The 18710-nt window shown below is 40.2% G+C and overlaps 1 protein-coding gene across 1 annotated transcript in view; it reads left to right on the plus strand.

The window, feature by feature from the left end:
* Positions 1-14423, plus strand: part of FBXL17 (F-box and leucine rich repeat protein 17) — a 463835-nt gene extending 449412 nt beyond the window's left edge. Inside the window, exon 9 of the mRNA XM_023617906.2 lies at positions 11537-14423. Within this exon, the coding sequence (XP_023473674.1) occupies positions 11537-11677 (141 nt within the window). The 3' untranslated portion in view covers positions 11678-14423. The remainder of the gene's footprint in view (positions 1-11536) is intronic.
* Positions 14424-18710: the final 4287 nt, after the last annotated feature.

Below are 18710 nucleotides of genomic sequence, written 5' to 3' on the forward strand. Positions count from 1 at the left end.
AATGAGTTCCTGCCACATGGAGCCTGCAGACTCCTGGGGGAGAGAGACAAGCAGTGCTATAAGATTGCAAATTAATTTTCAAAAATGGCACCCAGAATTATATTTCTTCTGCATAAAGAACCTTGCTTTAATCCTACATCAGCTTTCAGCTGTAATCCTCAATAGTCCTGTTTTTCTACCATTCTACTGTTAAATTCTTGAAAAGGATTGACTGTGAACGCTCGTCCTTCCTTTTTCACCGCTCCTCCGTACAATCTATTTCCATCCTCACCATGCCGCTGATTCTACTCTTTTCAAGGTCATCAGTGACTTCCATGTCACCAAATACAGTGGCCACATCTCTGTCCACCACTTGCTCCATCTCTTAGCAGCTGCATTCACATGGCAACCACTCCCTCGTTGGTGAGACTGCTTTTCTCTTGTCTTTCATGTCACCATGCTCCTGGCTTTTCTGTCTCCATCTTCCATACTGCTTCTCTGTGCCTCTATTCTCTCATCTGTAAAATGGAAATAAAAATAGTACCTATCTCACTGGCTATTGAGAGGATTAAGTGAGTTAATATGAATACATGAAGTAGGCAGTAAATATTAGCTCTTATTTGTTGTTGTGGTTAATTCTTACCTTTCTCCTCCCCATCACTCTCCTCCTCCTCATTAGAAAGTAAGATCCATACATTTCTCCTTCTGTGTTATATTGCCAGGCCCTGCTACAGTGGCTGGTATGTAATAGCTGCTAAACAAGTATGTACTGGATGATGGATGGATTGAATGTATGGATGGACGGGTTAGATTATGTTCTCATCTGCATTCTCTGTAGCTTCAAGGTTCTGAGGAGGTTCTCAGAGCCTCTGGAATGACAGAGTGGCTAAGAGGGCAGGGTGCCTGGTCCTTGCACCTAACTCCAACCAGAGCAACCCACTTTTATCACTTTATTTAGTTTATTATTTGGTTTATTATTTTGGTTTGCAGAAGTAGTGCACAGCTAAAAACAAGTTTCAAACCATTAGATCCCACTGCCTCTTGATAATTTGATAGATTTTACAAAGTATCTAGAGAGAAGGAAATAAATAAATGAGTAAGAAAGGTGACACCTTGGATTTCATACCAGTTTCCTATAGCTGGGGAATTCTGAGTGTGGCCAAAAGCCCCTGGGGTTCAGGACAGTCACAGACAGAGTTTAGACATCTGCCATGCAATTGGACTCAGCATTATTTGGAGCCTGACCCTGAAATGCCCTGATTTATGTAGTCTCTTTTCTGAAAACCAAAAATATTGCTTGTTTTCAGGTTTTTAATCTACATGTTTACAGATCACTTCTATGCAGAATATATTTTTGCTGATAATAAATTTGTTTTGGGAAACAGGTCAAATCCATAAATTCTACCTGATGGAAACAGCAATTTTAGTAAGGTATTTTTTATCAGGTGTCCACAGGTGATTACCACTGCCCTAGGCTTTATGTAAGAAAATAAAAACTGAAGTCAAGAAAGGCATTAAACACAAAAGAAAACATATTTTTTAGTTCTGAGAATTTTCTCCCCGGATTGTGTTTTTCAGCTTAACTTTGTGAGTTTAATTTAGAAATACCCAGATGTATTCCACAAATACATTGCACTTACCACTCACTTAGTGACTACATTAATTACCTTATTAGGGCCCAGGTTTTCTCAAATAGTCAATCTTTTGCTGAATCATTTAGAGCACTGCAGATTACTCCCCAATGGCTTTCTCCATCCTGGTGTCCCACACGTGTCTCTTTTGGTTCTCATCTGTGCTGCATATGCAAATCCATACCAAAAAAAATGTACACATTTGCACGATGGGTCAATTGCATGACCAACGGTTCTGTGGCCTCGGAATAGCCTACGCAAGGCTGGTAACTGGAGCTTACACTTGGCTTGAAACGTTCTTCTTGGTGGAGGATCACTTGGTGAAACAGGGAATGAAAATGTCACTAATTTTTCTCTCTGACAGTCTGGTTGTTGGACTCTTGTCACACTAATCTCTAATTAGAGACTTCAGATTGGCGAGCCCCGATTCTCACTTAACACTGCAGGCGTTTCTGTGATCCCCATCCTCCCAGGTTCTTTGCTGCTTTCTCACTGTGCTAATTCAAGTGAATAGAAGCAATGCTAGTGTTAACAGGCAACCCACATTTCATGAAAAAGAGACAGCATGAAGCCAGGCCTGTTGTGATATTGACAGAGCATAGCACTTCCAATCATTGCAGATTCTGAAATGGAATGACTGCATTTGACAAAGTTGACTGAATTTATGAGCCTGCCTCTATCGGGTTCATTGCATTCTCAGTATCTGTCTCTTTCGATGCTTTGGGATTTTTAGATGAGTTTTTTGCCACCCAAGAGTAGTATTTCTTACCTCTTGTTAAAAAAATATGTCTTTAAAGGCTTCAGGGTATCAGTATGAGGTTCATGCAGAAGCATAGTGTATTATGGGTAGCCTCTAATCAGCTGACTCCCATAGTTAGCAGGTGGCTTTTAGGCTCCAATAAGAATCAATTTTTATTCTTAAAATTATATTAAATACTTAGTCATGTGTGCCCCCTCCTTCCATCGCATGGGTGGTCCCTTGGGGAAGCACTAGGTCCCTGTGAGAACTGGGTTTAGGGGAGTCTTTCCTTCCGTTAGCTGTTGGGAAGGTCAAGTGGCGACCTTCTTTGCTACATCCGACTGGAGATTTAAGACCTCTGCTGAAGGAGAGAAAAGTCTGCTTTTACCACATTCAAAGAATATAGCTTTTGTTTCAGGCAGTGATGAATATTTGGGGAAAAAAAAAAAAAAAGGTGGGCTAATAAGCTGTAGGAGCAAGTTTCTTTTCTCCAGTACCCGACTCAGAGTTTAATGTGGACGGCAGCACAGGAGGTGGGTAGGCGCCTGTTACCTTTACATAATCCTCGTTCACCTCCTTCAGATTCCCAGGTGCAGAAGTCACCTCACCCTCCCGGAGCTCTTCAGTCAGAAGCTTTAGACCAGTCCGCCTCAATTTGAGCTGCACATTGGAACCTCCTGGGAGCTTTAAAACATACTGATGCCTGAGTCCCGCTCCTCCAGGACTGTGATGCAGTCAGTCTGGGATATGGCCTGGGCGTTGGCAGTTTTCAAAGATCCCCAGGTGATTCTAGTGAGCAGTTGGGCTGAGAACCACTATATTCTTGTTTGTATTCTTGGTTGCGGACAGTGTAATTCATCCCACATCAATAAACATGTCTGAAACCTTTATTATAAGTGAGTCACCGTGGCGTTTGTGGAGAAAGGCCTTGGGTTGACTGAGAAAGGCAGAGGGAAGGAAGGGAATGTGAAGTTGCGTGTAGAGAAAAGGGGCAGGGCGCTCTAGCTCACACCTGGAATCATTTTCAGAGCCTGCACCAGGCTGGGAAAGACCCTATCCCTTCATCGTGGGGTCTGCCTGCAGCCTGTTTGTGCCTCTTCAGCTGCTGGTTTATCCTCCTCCAGACTGCTGGGAAGCTGAGCCTCGCCGCTAAGGAGAAAGAGCTGAGGTGAGAGACTGTAAAAGCCGCCCCAAATTCCTGGCCTCGTGGACCTCCCTGCTCTACCCGGAGGGAGCCATCAGCAGGACGGGGCGTGCTACCGGCCAGGGGCGGGAGGAGTCCCCTGCACAGGGAGGGACGTAGGCTCAGGAAAGCCTGCGCGGCCCGCAGAGAGCTGGTGCCTGTTGTCAGCTGTGCCAGGTCCTGGAAAAATCAACGTATCGTCTGCTCTTTTATTCTTTTCTTAGCATCCTATTTAAAATATTTTAAACTGCACTTAGATGACTCATCTCATTTACATGCAAATTTGAGGTATTACTAAAATTCACATTACCCTTATTTTATCCTCTTCAGTATATGCCCATCTTGGGGCCGATGGGCACTTACTGCAGGAGCAGTTGGGTCTCATTTGAATGTGCATTGTCCAAGAGGACTTTGGCCAGCCGCTGGCGAGTGCCGGTCCCACAGATAGCCAGTACAGCTTCCCAGAGAGCCACAAGCTCAGAGGCAGACTCCAGACGCGTATTGCCCGAGAGACAGCACTCTGCCTCTGGGCCGCCAGGAGTCAGCCTCTGGGGCTGTTAGCAGTGAGTGACAGTGCCCAGGGAGTCTGTGAAGAGTGACAGGCCAGGGTGAGGGCAGGAGCCTTCAGGAGCTGAGTGTGCTATTTGCCACACCTTCACGGACATACTGTGGCTCCTTACTTTTCCCACCTGCAGACAGCGGGTCCGTTTTCTTCACCCCGATCCTCAGAGCAGTGCTATTTGAAACAAGAAATTACTCAGTTACACTCCTGCGTCTGTTGGACAGGCCGGGGAAACGTTGCATAGCTTACAAAGCAAAGGTCAGATTTGACGTTTTATTCTAGTTCGTGAGCAGATCCTTTCTTCCCTGAATAGCATGTATGTTCAGCGCCTGTGGTACACAAGCTGACACCTCCTTGTCCTTCAGAAGTCCACTTCAATATCACTTCTTTTGGAAAGCCCTCTCTAACTCCCCTGAGAAGGTTGGGTGCCTACTGAGTACTTCCCCTGGAAAGCACTTCTCAGACTTCGCTGATGCTGGTGTAATTGTTCATCTTCCCTGCTCCAAAAGGGCAGAGACCATATCTGTCATGCTGGCCATTCCACCTCTGGCAGATGGAAAAATGTGTTGATGGGGGAGAGAGAGGAGAGAAAGTAATGCCAGTTTGTGGCATGAGGCAGTTGACCCTGCCAAAAGGCCTTTTGTTAGTCTTGCAGCTTCATCATGTTTCCATCATGCTTCAAAGTCTCACGCGCCTACAGCTGCACAACAGAATGTTCCACAGGCCAAGTGAGATCCATGGTAATTTACGTTCCCACAGAGCAGTCATTTTGAAGAGACTATAAAGGATTTTGAAATGTATTTACATGTAAACTGCAATCATTTTTTTTTGCAAGGTGGGGGTTTTTTTGGTGAGGAAGATTGGCCCTGAGATAACATCTGTTGCCAATCTTCCTTTTTTTTTCCTTCTCCCCAAAGCCCCAGTGCATAGTTGTATATCTTAGTTGTAAGTCCCTCTAGTTGTATGTGGGATGCCACCACAGCATGGCTTGATGAGCAGCGTATAGGTCTGTGCCCAGGATCCAAACCAGAGAATCCCAGGCCACCGAAGTGGAACACATGAACTTAACCACTATGCCACTGGGCTGGCCCCTGCAATCTTGTTTTTTTACTGTTAGATGGAAAATGAATATTAGTGAACATTTTACTTTGCAGGTGATCGCTAAGGCCCCAGTCTGGCACTTTCTGCACCATACTGTTACCTATGTGCCAGGGCAGTGTGGCACAGTACAGAGAGCACTTTGTCTTGGGTCCTGGATTCAAATCTTGGCTGCCATTTATTAGCTACGTGTGTGTTGTTGTTGTTGTTGTTAGTGCCATAGAGTCGACTAGCTGTGTGACCCTGTGTGAAATACTCATTCTGTCTGAGCCACAGTTCATCTGTAATGGGGGTTATTAATGCTTAGATGCCTGGAAAATAGGAGATGTTCACCGAATATTTTTCCCTTTCCTTCCTCCTCCATCCTTACTGGAATGGGGACATACTTTCATTTTGCCTTCTTGGTAATTAGGATGAAAAATTAACATTATTTTTAAGTATTTTGCCAAAATAAACCATGCTGAAGAGAAGAAGTGTGTTTGAGTTCTCACCTGCCATATGAGAGCCTAAAACTGATGAGTCCAGTGTTTCTCAGTGGGGAGCGCAGGGCAGTTCTGGTTGGAGAATTTTTCCTTGTCTGGGATGTACCATCCTCTGCAGTATCCTCAACACCCTCGCTGGGGCGGCAAGTGCCAAACACCACTGTGACAGCAAAACCAACCAAAGAAAAGCCCCTCAGATTTCCATTTGCCCTTGAGTAGCAGTGGAAGCATGTAGAATTCCTGAAGTCCAAGAAATTAGAGGGTAGAAATAGCATTATTATGAGTCAGGAGATCTGTCCACAGTTCCCTTCTGCCATTAGGTAGCTGAGACATCAGAAGAAGCCTTAAATGTCACACAATTTCAAAGCCTTGTGTGGGGCCCTCCTGGGTCTGCCCCCTGAGCAGCGTGCTGATGCTGCAAGCTAAAGTATTAAATCTTCTGAACCATTGGGTTTTTGCAAAGTTTAGGAAACCGGTTCATGTCTGGTGACCGTTAGCATATTTCTCAGTGTTATCCACCCAGTGCAGTTGGTCATTGATCTCCAATAAGGAAGGTTGTCATCAATTAATCTAAAGTATAGCCTAGTCCTTTCCTGAGTACTGCCTGACAGCCCCATGACCCAGTGAAAGCTGCTGAACCACCATCACGAGCAGCTTTGATCTCTTGTGCAAAATTATTGGAAATCCCAGGGAAAGTCTATCTGGAAAGAGGCACCCAGTGATGTCAGATGGAAAGGAGAGTAGTACAAAGAACCACCTTGGGTATGAACTTCCAAGGATTAAAGGGGTTTAGAGCTGCCGTAATATCAAGACTTTCGAGACTGCTACCATCGTGGCTGGGACAGGCTGGGAACAAGGTGAGCTTACCTCCACAGTTTCTGATGCAGTACTATTGGGTGCTTTTTAATTTACTTAATACACATTCACTGAACAGCTACTGTATTAATTTAGCCAACAAATATTTATTGAGTACTCACTCTGTACTAGGCATTCCCTGGGTGCTAGGGATTTGGCAGTGAACAGAAACAACAAAACTCCTGTCTCGTGAGCTTATATTCTAATGGGGCGAGACTTAGCCAGACAGTATGTGTCGAACTAAAAACAAAGAGATGACTAAAAGACTCCTTGCTGTCAGAGAACTTACAGCCTAGGAATAATGCAATACGTTTTATTGTTGTTGGTATTTTAAGCAGTGCTTACTTTTTTCAGGGAAACTTTCTCCATTTAAAAAAAAATTGATTTTAAGTAGTTTATTATCTTGTGTGATTTTAGAAACATGTCCTTTTGTATGACATAAGTCAAAGAGGAAATAAGAATATAAATATTAATATAAATGGTTTCTTAAGCAAATTTTATCAGAAATCATATTTTTGGAACAATAGGTATCATTGGGGAGATAATTCAGGCCCAGGCTTACACTTATCTGGAACTTTCTGGGGAAAGTATTGATAATGAGGTGAAGAAAGAGTGCGATGGTGTAGATGAACTGAATCTCGGAAACTCTGAAGGCTCTCTCCTCGCCCTTCTGTGGCAGCAGCAGCAATAGAGTGAAACTATCGTGTGATTTTCCTCAATTAGCATAGCAGTTTTGCCTCACGTTTTCGAAAAGCGCTAATAGATGTTAACTCAAAATAGATTAAAATACCAGACAAATTGCTACTACCTTAAAAAGAGTTATAATAATTTTGAAAATGTAAATTATGGTTATGAAGTCTTTGAAGAGAACTATAAAATCCAATCTTTATTTTATTTTTTAAAAAAAAACCTGCAGTACATGCTTTTTTCCCTTTAATCACAGTAATTTCTTCAAATGACACTGCTACATGTTTCTTTAGGAAGATACATTACATTTTTCAAATCTCATGGGTAATATAGGAGTTGCCATTGATAGTTTTCAGCAAGAGGAAAAGAAATCGAATACAGAAACTAGGGATCATGGGGAAATTTAAAAAAAATCATCTTTATGTTCTCTTTTTATATTACGTACTTTTTATGCATTGGAACATAGAATGGTGCTTTTCATTCTAGAGAGTGGAGTTGTGCATGGCAAAATGTCTGCAGAAATGTGTGTGTGGGCATAAGGGTTTAAAATGATTTGGACCCTCCTGGTGTCTTACATTCAACTCTTTCTCTAAGGCTCCAAAGTGCTTATGGAGTCTATACAAAGAGGTGAGCATGATTTGTACTTAATGAAAATAATTTTAGTGTAAAATTTGTCACACTACATCCCCAGGAGACATTATAAGTAAAAGATAGAACCTTCCTGGTGGGTGCACATGTATTTCCCCTAAATAACTTCTACCCAACAAAGCTCTAAAATAGAATATTTGCATTTCCCCACTACTTTGTTTTGTAGAATTTACAGAGCTTATTTAGCAAAAAGATTTCTTAGAAGACACATTACAACCACAGAGGGTTACTGGTACCATTTTTCATACAGCAATGTCAAATTACTATCTATTCTTGCCCAGTACCTGTGAAAGCCAGAGACCTAACACAGTCTATGTTCTCAACTACAGGTATACCTTCCTTTATGCAACAGAAATAGGTAAATTGAATTTTGGTAAATCAAAGGATATATAAAACACATAAGGAGAACTGACAAAAAAAACCCTACCATGAAAGTCTTTACTAAAGTGTACAATTATCCTCTAATTTATTTACTCCATAAATACATAGCTTCATGTATCAAGTTTGCTTAAGGTGAATTGTCTCTCTCCTCCTGCAAAACTGTTATCACATAAACATGTTTTCTGTTTTTAAAAATTGGACCTCCAAAACCAATTGCCTGTCAACCTTACATATAAAATTTTGCACAGGCCTGTGTATAGATTGTAAAAGATGTACCATAGAAGACAGTCCCCATCTTTGTGGTGGGTTTAAATGTTTTCTCTTCTCCATCCTCTTTTCATCTATTTTCAGTTAGTTACTCCTTGAATGCTACATGGCTTGGACCGCGTTTACTTCCTTTACAATGCAATACAGATTTTCCGAGGGTCCTCTGTTACAAATGACTTCGCCTGTCCCTTAGGGAGACCTGCATCCTTCCGGGTGTGTTTATGGCGGGAGGGAGGAAGGTAACCTGACTGCAGCATGAGGAGCATCAGACAAAGAAAAGGGCAGATTTCCTGAGAATGGATATTTCAACCCAGACTGTGTTATTAGGGAAAGTTCTTAAGTCTCCTCCAGAGAGCATTAAGATGGAATAGATTCTTCTTGTATGTGAAATGTATTTTAAAGGTTACTTCTTGCCCTTTGATTATTTTATTTTCAGCATTATAACTAATGTTATCAAGGTTTATTTCTGAAATATCTCAGAAGTGGAACGATATTCAGCATCACTCTGGAGAATTGGTCACCCTAACATATCGTTAATTAATAACCATTTATTGAGTGCCCGCTGTGGTAACAAGAGCTACCATTTGGGGACCTCTTTTAGTCAGTCACAGTGTTCAACATATTATTACATTTAATCCTTTAACAATCCTGTGGCATAAGTACTTTTATCCTGTTTTTACTGTTGAGGAACCAAATCTTAAAGAAGTAAAGTGAAACCAGGATTCAGACCTGTTTCTGGTTGACTCTGAAGTCCATGTATGAACCACAGTTGTGGTATTTCTTCTCTGCTGTGTGTACAGCTTGATAGCCTTAAAGAAAAAAGGCAGTCTCGGGTCCCCAGGGCCTTTTGTTCAGGTGGAAGAGATGGGCAAATAAAGAGATGATTGCAATGCAGTGTGAGAGTGCTTAAATAAAGGATGAGCCTTGCAGCGTGCCCACCATGGGTGCACAGGGAAGGGGTACCTCACCCAACCTCATGGGGAGTAGACTTGCTTGGGGAAGGCTTCCTGAAGGAGAGAAGTCCTGAGCTGAATATGAGTTGCTTAGGAAATTCTTGGTCTTTGTGATTAGTGTCTGGCTTTGCCTTGCTCTTGGGTTTCTATTTTTTATTTGTAGTTTGTTATTGTTTTATCATTCATTCACTAATAACTAAGCCTGGCTCATGGATACAAAAATGATCATGGCTCTGTGGACCTTATATTGGAGCAGAGGAAATAGACATTAAAGCAATTATAAACTGACTTTATAATGTAAGTACTGTGAAGGCAAAGTAGGCAATGTTGGAAGAATGAATAACCTTGCCTAACTTGGGGAGGGAAGCAGGGATAGGGCAGTGACCAAACTTCCCTGGGGAAATGACGTTGAAGCTGAGGACTCAAGAATGAGTAGAAAGTAAGCATGAGAAGGGAATTTTAAGGGGGAAATGGATTAAAAAGCATTCCAGGTAAAGAGAACAGTATGTGCAAAGACACTGAGGCCAGAAGGAAGTTGGACAGCTTAACAGTCTGAAATCAGGTCAGGTGACTAGATAGTTTCAAAAATACACTAGAGAGACAGGCAGGGCTAGATCATGCAGGCCTTCTGAGTGTAGTGTTAGAAGCTGCTTCAATTCAAGCAAGGCCTAGACCATAAATTTAAATTAAAAAAATGAAAAATTATATTGCTTAAAAATCCTCTTACAACCATCAGTTCATATTCTCAACTCTAATTTGTATGTCAGTTTTGCTTTTTTACTCATAATTATTTTCTTCTTGTTTTTGAAAACGAAATTTTATACATCATATGTATATCACAGAAAGAATTAACTGCATGGCTTGGTTAAATTTGGAATGAAAGTTGATTTAAACACAAGCAAGTCTCGAGTAGAGAGATATTCTGACAAAGATTAAGAATAATCAACACAATGTTGAAATATCAACTCTGAACTTTTAAAAAAAGATTATATATAACATAGTTTTCCAAATCACCCAGAAAACACCATGTTATTTCAGCAAAGTGCATAGGACTGAATGTCACGATCATTGTATTCCTAAGCAGACTCTCAAAGCAAACAGCAAGGATTTGATGTTGTTTTAGGTTTTTCCTGGTGGTCCTGATCGGTTTCAATAATGGACAGACATGGAGTGCGAGCACAAAAGTGTGTATCACCAGCACCTTCTTTCAGACCAGCTTACTCAGTATTAATGAAATATTGATGTATTTGAAAATGCCCAAGCGTTCAATAAAGATTTTAAATAAAGCTACCTAAAAGTTGTGGTTCTTAGGTTAATCATTTATTTATCTAAAGGATGAAGGAAGCTGTCTACTTCTGTGATATGAACTGCAATCAGCTTAAAAATAATTGACAAATTAATCCCTTCACAGCACAGCAATTGTAAAGGTGTTAGTTTTAATTAGGCCTGTCTGATTGCCTTGTCTAATCAAGAATCAAGGTGGTATCTTTGATGGTTAAGGTCTATTGGGGCCATCCCTGACCTGCCAGCCATGTATGTTTTAATTATTGATTCCTCACATTTCAGCCCTTTTCACAAAGGGACTTGAAGTTTGCAATACCTTAACATTTAAAGGGAAGAAAAATAAATATTTTCCCCAACACTTCTATCTAGAAGGCTGTGTATCCTCTCCACTAATCTACATTTTCGTCCTAAGAAAGCTGCCAGGTTGATGACGAAGTCAAATGCACTTGAAAATGCCATCTTACTGCTGCCTTACCTCCCAAGCACTAGATTTTCACTGGACGTTGTTAAGATCTTGACAAGTCACAGTCATTTATGCTTCTAGAAAACACATTTGATTTCTTGATGTCCTATGTCTTTTTGAAAATGTCTAAGGGCAAATGTAGTACTTAGGAAATCAGGGCGGTCAGACCAAAGGGGACACATACCTTTTCACAAAACACTTTCTCATGCTGCTGGAAGGCATGAGGCAAGGGTTCCTAGTGCCAGGAGAAGCAAGCTGGTGTGCGTGAGCGGCTGGTGGTTTCGGTGGTCCCTGTGTGTGACGGCGGCTCTTCTCTGGTTGCAGGTCAATGAAGTGACGGTGGAACAGCTGGTGCAGCAGTACCCACACATCACCTTCAGCACCGTCCTGCAGGACTGCAAGAGGACCTTGGAGAGAGCCTATCAGATGGGCTGGACTCCCAACATGTCTGCCGCCTCCTCCTAACACTCCCGCCCCCGCCTATGTCCGCTGGGATCGCTCAGCAGGGCAGAGGGGAATTGTAGATTTGGGGTGGGTGATCTCTTGGAAAGGTTTTAACTGTCATATGTCTACGTGTGTACCCAGGTGTGTATATTTGTGTCTCGTTTGCATTCAGCATAGCATAAGCGCAATTACTATTTGTTCCTAGGTGAGCTGAGTTTTTCCTTAAAAATTAAAGATTTTGAAAGCCACAAACCTTTTAGTTTTTAAATTCAAAGGCTTATTTCTCTCAAAGAAATATTTTTTTTTACTATACAATCAAAAAAATTGGGTCTCTTGTTTTGAGCTTCTAATTACTGCCACTTTGAGATGCCCAAAATTGAAGGCAGCTGCCTTCTTTTCTCATTGGATGGAATTGTGCGCTCTACTGATGACCAGAACAGAAGTGATGTTGCACTAGTTAGAAGCCTGGAAACCAGTACTTTTCAAAAATTGAAGCACATACGCACATATAGGTTCTCGCATTCTGTCGTATACACGCACATGTGCATGTGCACTTACACACACACAAGGGCAGTCTCTTTCCAGATCATTTTCTGATAAGTGGCCTTCCTCCAGGCCACTGAGGGAGCATGTCATCCGCTGTGACTCTACCTGGCTCATTGTATCCACAGGTGGCCAACTTGCTATGTGGTGGGTAACTTAGGGACTAGAGAGAAAAAAGCCTTTTGTGAAGTTTTTATATAGAGGCAACAATCGGGACTCCCCTGGCCAGCTCACAAAAGTTAATTATTCATTATTCTACAAATGCAGTCTGTTGAGTACTAAATGTTTTTGTTGAGTTTTACGTTAACATTGTGTTGTCTTTTTTTTTCATGGATAGTAACTGGTCCAGATATATTTTAATGATATTTGGAGCTAATCTTAGCATTATCCACTTTAAAGCCACCAATTGTAATTAAGAGTGTGCAGTTATTTAAAAAAAATCCTACAGATCATTCAATTATTTTTGTTAATTTTGGTAATTATGAAAGTATATTTCTGAGATTGGGGGTAGTCACATTAATAGAAGATTAATGAATGAGATGTAAGTAGACAATCTTTCGATCGATTTCTTTTCTTTTTTCTTTTGCTTTGGGCTTTAGAAGAGGCTTTTTGGATATATGCACGTTTTCATTTTTTGAATAGTTCTTATGCTACTGCAAAGATCTGTTGTTGGTTGATGTATAAGTTAAGAAGAAAAATTAGAAAATCTTTTTATTAAGATTCTGTTTACTCTTGTCAGAAATAAACATTTCTTTTGTTTAATTAAAGATTGCTAGCTTTCAGTTAAGACAGTATCTATCAGTAAATGAATATATGTTTTGATTTCACACATCTTTGCAATGAATTCATAGTAGGGACTCAGGCTCAAATAACCTTTCCTGTGTCTAGATGTATAATCAAGATGGCAGGGAGCCTTTTTAAGCTAAAGAGTGATTATCTTTCATCGCAGAGCTAGATATAAACCCTGACTTGTGAGTTTGGTATTTATTCTTCCCCAATGTGGACATAACTGTTTTTTGGTCTTTAACAGATATACTAAGGTTGGAGTTTCACTTTCTGTAAGTCCCAATATTGCTAAAATTACTAGCTGTAAGAAATGAAAAATAGCTTTACAATTCAAATGCCATTCACTTATTTATAATGACTCCTTTTTTTTGTAAACAACTGTTTCCTTTGATTATGTCAACATGTTTCTGATGTGGCATTTTTTTGCTTTTAATCCCAATCAGTTAGGAAAATCTAGTCAGTAAGCACCAAGGGTATTTTTTCCATCAGTAAATGGGTTACTAATTTAATGGGAAGGGAATAAAATTTGTGTCAGAAAAAAAGCTGTTTACTATTAATAAATTGTAGTTTTTCTTATACATCAAACTGTATCGTTTTCATATTCATTTCCCCAACACTGAAAAATATCTTAATTCATAATGTTTTAACTGTTTTTAATCCAAAACTAATTTATAAGACAGGTATATATAGTAATAGTAGCTTGAGTAAATAAGCAAAAGTTTAATTTTTATATATGTTACACTATATTTTAAATAGTTAAAAAAGACAAAAGAAGGGAGAGCCATCAATGAGATAGATGGTGCCATTTCAGTTCAAAGTTGTAATAATCTTTGGAGTGTTACAGTTTGATTGTCAGATGGTTTCAGAAGTGTATAATTGATTTGTTTTTAACGTTGCGTTGTTTGGATCTAAAGTACAGCACTGTAACATGCTTTAGCTTGGGGGTTGGGGGCTTGCACTTATCCTTTAGGATGTTCATTAATCCAGAAAGCCTGATGCAACATAACCTGGAAAACTGCTTTGGTATATTTGTAGAAATCTGTGGAAATATCATGTCCAGCCTCAAAGCATTAATCTCAAAAAACAGCCAGCAAAAGCATCACCTTGAGTGATCCTGTGATGGTTGAAAGTGTGTTCTCATTAGATGCTTTGAAATGAGGCTTCCAGTGATTTTTCTGGGCAATATAGACTTTCTTTTTTTGCTTAGAGTGTCATAAATATATGTGAACACGTTTAATGCAGGGCTTTTTATCCTCTCCAAAATGTCAACAGTATTTTCAGAATAAAGATTATGAAATATATTGCTGTAGTGGAAAATTCTGGTCCTTTGTCTTTAATGTCTTTTTGAGTGGATAAAGGAAATTCACCCGGTTTGTAGTTTCTATATTTCCGTGAGTCTTTTGACCTTGCAATGGGTTGCAATAAAAGAGAAACAAAACACTGTGTCTTTTGTTTTATTTTAGAGACAACAAACGGCCTTGGTCGGGTGTGTTGCGGCGCAGTGGCCCATGTCCTTGTGTGTTTCACTGCAGACTTTATGTAGGTTTAACTAACCCAGAATAATAAATAAGACTGGGTTTAGGAGGTTCTAGTTTGACCGGTAATTAATGAGATAAGATTAAAACCTCAGGGGTTAAACAAGTAGTTTGTTTAAAATCCCATTCCCTAAACACTCATTCATTTGCTTTGCCATTTATTCAGTTTTTCAAAAGTAAATCAATATTGAGTAAAAAATATGTGCCAGGCAGTGAGCATTTAAAAATAAATGAAACTCATCCCCATCCTCAGGTTGCTCATAGTCTAGCAAGTAGACGTTCTTGAACATTAGCAATAGCAGTGGAGCACAATAGACATAATATGGGCATAGTCAGAGGGAGCACACACAGGACAGAGTGGTGGGTTTGGAAAGGAAGAGCTTCACAGGGAAGGAGCTTTTAATGAGGGTCTAAGGAGTCACAGGAGTTTACCAAAGTTACTGTGGGGAAGGAAGGGAGGGCAACCTGGAAAACGGAAAATATGTGCAAAGGCATGAGGGAATGAGACAGCAAGACACGTCCAGGGCGTTTGAGGTAACTAAGTAAAGTAGAAGAATATGTTCTGTAGGGACAAAGGGTAGAAAAAGGTTCTAGGAGTAAAACGGGCTAATCATAAACTTTTCATGGCCTATTGAAGAGATTGGACATGTAGAAAAAAATCAGATCCACTAGAAAAGTCTTACCCTAAATTCTTTCAACAAGTAGAAATTTAAATACAGGACTTGTATTTCTGGCAATATGGTAGAATGAAGATCCTGAAAGATTTTCTATGTAACATCTAAAAATTTTTATTAAAATATTTTAAAATCCTTTTAAATGACCGGATGTGCCTGCAAATAAGCAAAAGAAACCTCTTGTGGCCAGGAATAGGGTGCAAACATCAATCTAGAGCAGGGGTCAGCAAACTACAGGCCAAATATGGCCAGATGCATATTTTTGTAAATAAAGTTTTATTGGAACACAACCACACACATTTGTTGATATGTTCTCTACGGCTGCAGTCATGCTACAACAGCAGAGACGAATGGTTTGACAGAGGCCGTGTAGTCCATAAAGTCATGAATATTTACTATCTGGTCCTTTACAGAAAAAGTTTATTGATCCCTGGTCTAGAGGAGTGGGTCTCAAAGTGTGGTCCCCAGACCAATTACATTAGCATCACCTGGGAATTTGTTATAAATACAAATTCTTGGGCCTCACCTCAGACCTACTAAATCAGAAACTCAAGGAATAAGGCCCAGCTATCTGTGTTTTAGAAAATCTGGGTGATTCTGTTACATGCTGAACTTTTACTTCTAGAGAGAGAAGCTTGGAAACTACCAGAATATGGGACACTATACTGATCATGATAGCCTAGAGAATGTGTACAGAACTTTGGGCCACTGAGTTAATGCGGAGTCAAATCAGAGTCATTCTCACATAAAACCAGGATCCCTAAAAGGCAATACGCTTTTATAAATAGTGAACTAAAATAAAACAAAAATTGAAGAGGCAAACAGTAAGGAAAATTACCATTTTTTACCTTGGCTATTCATGAGTTGTTGTTTTTTTTAAAGGTTCTTTTGAAAAAATTAATAGTCACTGGCTACCATTCCCATGGGTTTATTACCTGAATCTATACTATTTTTATAGTTTGTGTTGCTTATAACTGTATTTTTAAAAGGATTCATTTCAGAAGTGTTCATTGCCTGACAAAAGCAGACAAAAATCATCCCTGGAGAAAAGTACCCTCAATTCAGGCCGGTCCGGTGGTGCAGCGGTTAAGTGCACATGTTCTGCTTCAGCGGCCCAGGGTTCACTGATTCGGATCCCAGGCGCGAACATGGCACCACATGACAAGCCATGCTGTAGTAGATGTCCCATATATAAAGTAGAGCAAGATGGGCACAGATGTTAGCTCAGGGCCAGTCTTCCTCAGCAAAAAGAGGAGGATTGGCAGCAGTCAGCTCAGGGCTAATCTTCCTCAAAGAAAACAGAAAGAAACCCCAGAAATAGAGTGCCAGCAAATACAAACTCACAATCTAAAAGCAAGGAGAACAACAGGAAATAAGCCAGCATTAGTGCAAGTCAACAGAAAAAACAAACGAGAGACCCACATCCTCACAGGCTTCAGTGTTAAATTTTCAGATGCATAATACAAAGTAAACGTTAGTACTCAAAAATATAAAAAAGTTATTTGAAACATGTATAAGAAAAAAAGAAACCAGTAAAAATGAACAGATAATTTTTTATTTGAGAAAGATTAGCCTTGAGCTAACATCTGCTGCCAGTCCTCCTCTCTTTGTTTTTTGCTGAGGAAGACTGGCCCTGAGCTAACATCCCTGCCTATCTTCCTCTACTTTATATGTGGGACACCTGCCACAGCATGGCTTGATAAGCAGTGCACAGGTCCATGCCTGGGATCCGAACCAGCAAACCCCAAGCTGCTGAAGTGGAGCAAGTGAACTCAACTGCTGTGCCACTGGGCTGGCCCCAACAGGTAGATTTTTAAAAGAATTAAATAGAATTTTTAGAAGTGAAAACTATAATAATCGAACATTAAAATGAAAGGCTTGAGTAGTACAGGAGATTCAGCTAAAGGGAGAACTCATAAACTGAAAGGTAGATCTTAGTAAAGTAAAAGGGAAAATCCTGGCCTTTTCTTTTGTATGGATAATTTCCTGTGGAAGATTGAGAGGTTAAGACCTGTGGGACTTTGTATGAGGCTTTCCAACGTATCTATCTAATCCAGCAGAAGCAAAAATAGAGTAGGGAAAAGACAATGTTTAAATATGATAATGGAGATAATGGAGTTTCCGTTTGTGGAGAAGAAAAAAAGTCTTTGGAGGAGAATATCAAAGGCTCAGTTTGGGATGTGTTCATTTTGAAGATGCTCATTAGACATCCAGGCGAGCGTGGGGAAGCATGCAGCGGGATAAGGAGTTCAGTTCGGAGGAGAGGTACATGGATGGTATACGGATGGTGTTTAAAGCCATGAGCCTGAAATCATCATCGTTGGTCATCATCCATTAGTTTAGATAAAAAGAGAAGTCTGAGGACTGTGTCTGGGCGCCCCAACATTCAGAAGGCAGGGAGAGGAAGGAAACTCTTTAGAGGAGGCTGAGATGGAATACCCTGGGAGGTAGGAGGAAAACCAGGGGTGTGTTCTGTTCTAGAGTCAAGCGAAAACAAGCAAAATTAAATAAGCTGTTATTTAGGGATACAAGTGTATTTATAAAAAGAGAAAAAGGAAAAGGTAACAATTGCCGAATTTCAGAGCGGTGGTTACCTTTGGGTGGACAGCTGGTGGGCTGGGATTGTAGGACCACACGGAGGGCTCCAGCTGGATCTGTAGGTTTGGCGTCATAAGTCGAAGAGTGGCTTCACCAGTATTTTATTAAGATGCTTCATAACATATGCATATGTAACAAATTATTTCGTATCAAATATTTTATTAAATTTTAAAAGAAAAAAGTTTTATACCTTGTTTAAATTGATTAATGATCAGGAATTGTCAGACCTAGATGCAAAGTTCCCTACCCATCCTTGTGGTGCTGAGACAGCTGTGAGAATCCTTGTAGCGTATCTGTCATGTCATTACCACAGGAATCAAAGGACCACTATACTGTTTTGTAAAGCTGTGGGGGGCCCTTTCATTATCGCTTCATTTTTAATTACACAGATAAATTTGGTATCAAAACCTTTGAGTAATACAGAGACTTTTCTGATAATGTGATAATCTGTAGTTGAAAGAACAGTCAGTTAGGGTCATGTCTGTCCATTTCATTATATGAACAAACCACAATTTATTTACCCATATTACCATTGGTGGATTTAGGTTTCCTGTTTTGAGCATTGTGCTTAGTAAAATTAATCCCAGTTTGTTGTGATATTTAGTAGATACAAATACAGCATTATAGCTTCCTCAGTCCTTGGAATGCCACCATCTCCAGGAAATAAACTTCAGAAAACTGAAATCATCCCTAAGAAATAACCCTAAAGAGCATCCCTTCTCCTATGATTCTGCTTGGCTAATCAAACTAAGTATGGATGCCATCAGCCCAAGAAAGAGAAACATCCAAAGGGCAAACATTTGTTTCAGCTCTTTTCTTCACCACATGACGGGTGGATGTTTCTTGCACTTTTCCACAGTTTGCCATCACTTGAGAGATCTGAAGATGAGAGGCATCAACGTTGAGTGGCCTGAGGAC

Source organism: Equus caballus, chromosome 14 (assembly GCF_041296265.1).
Source record: "Equus caballus isolate H_3958 breed thoroughbred chromosome 14, TB-T2T, whole genome shotgun sequence".
Taxonomy (NCBI): Eukaryota; Metazoa; Chordata; class Mammalia; order Perissodactyla; family Equidae; genus Equus; species Equus caballus.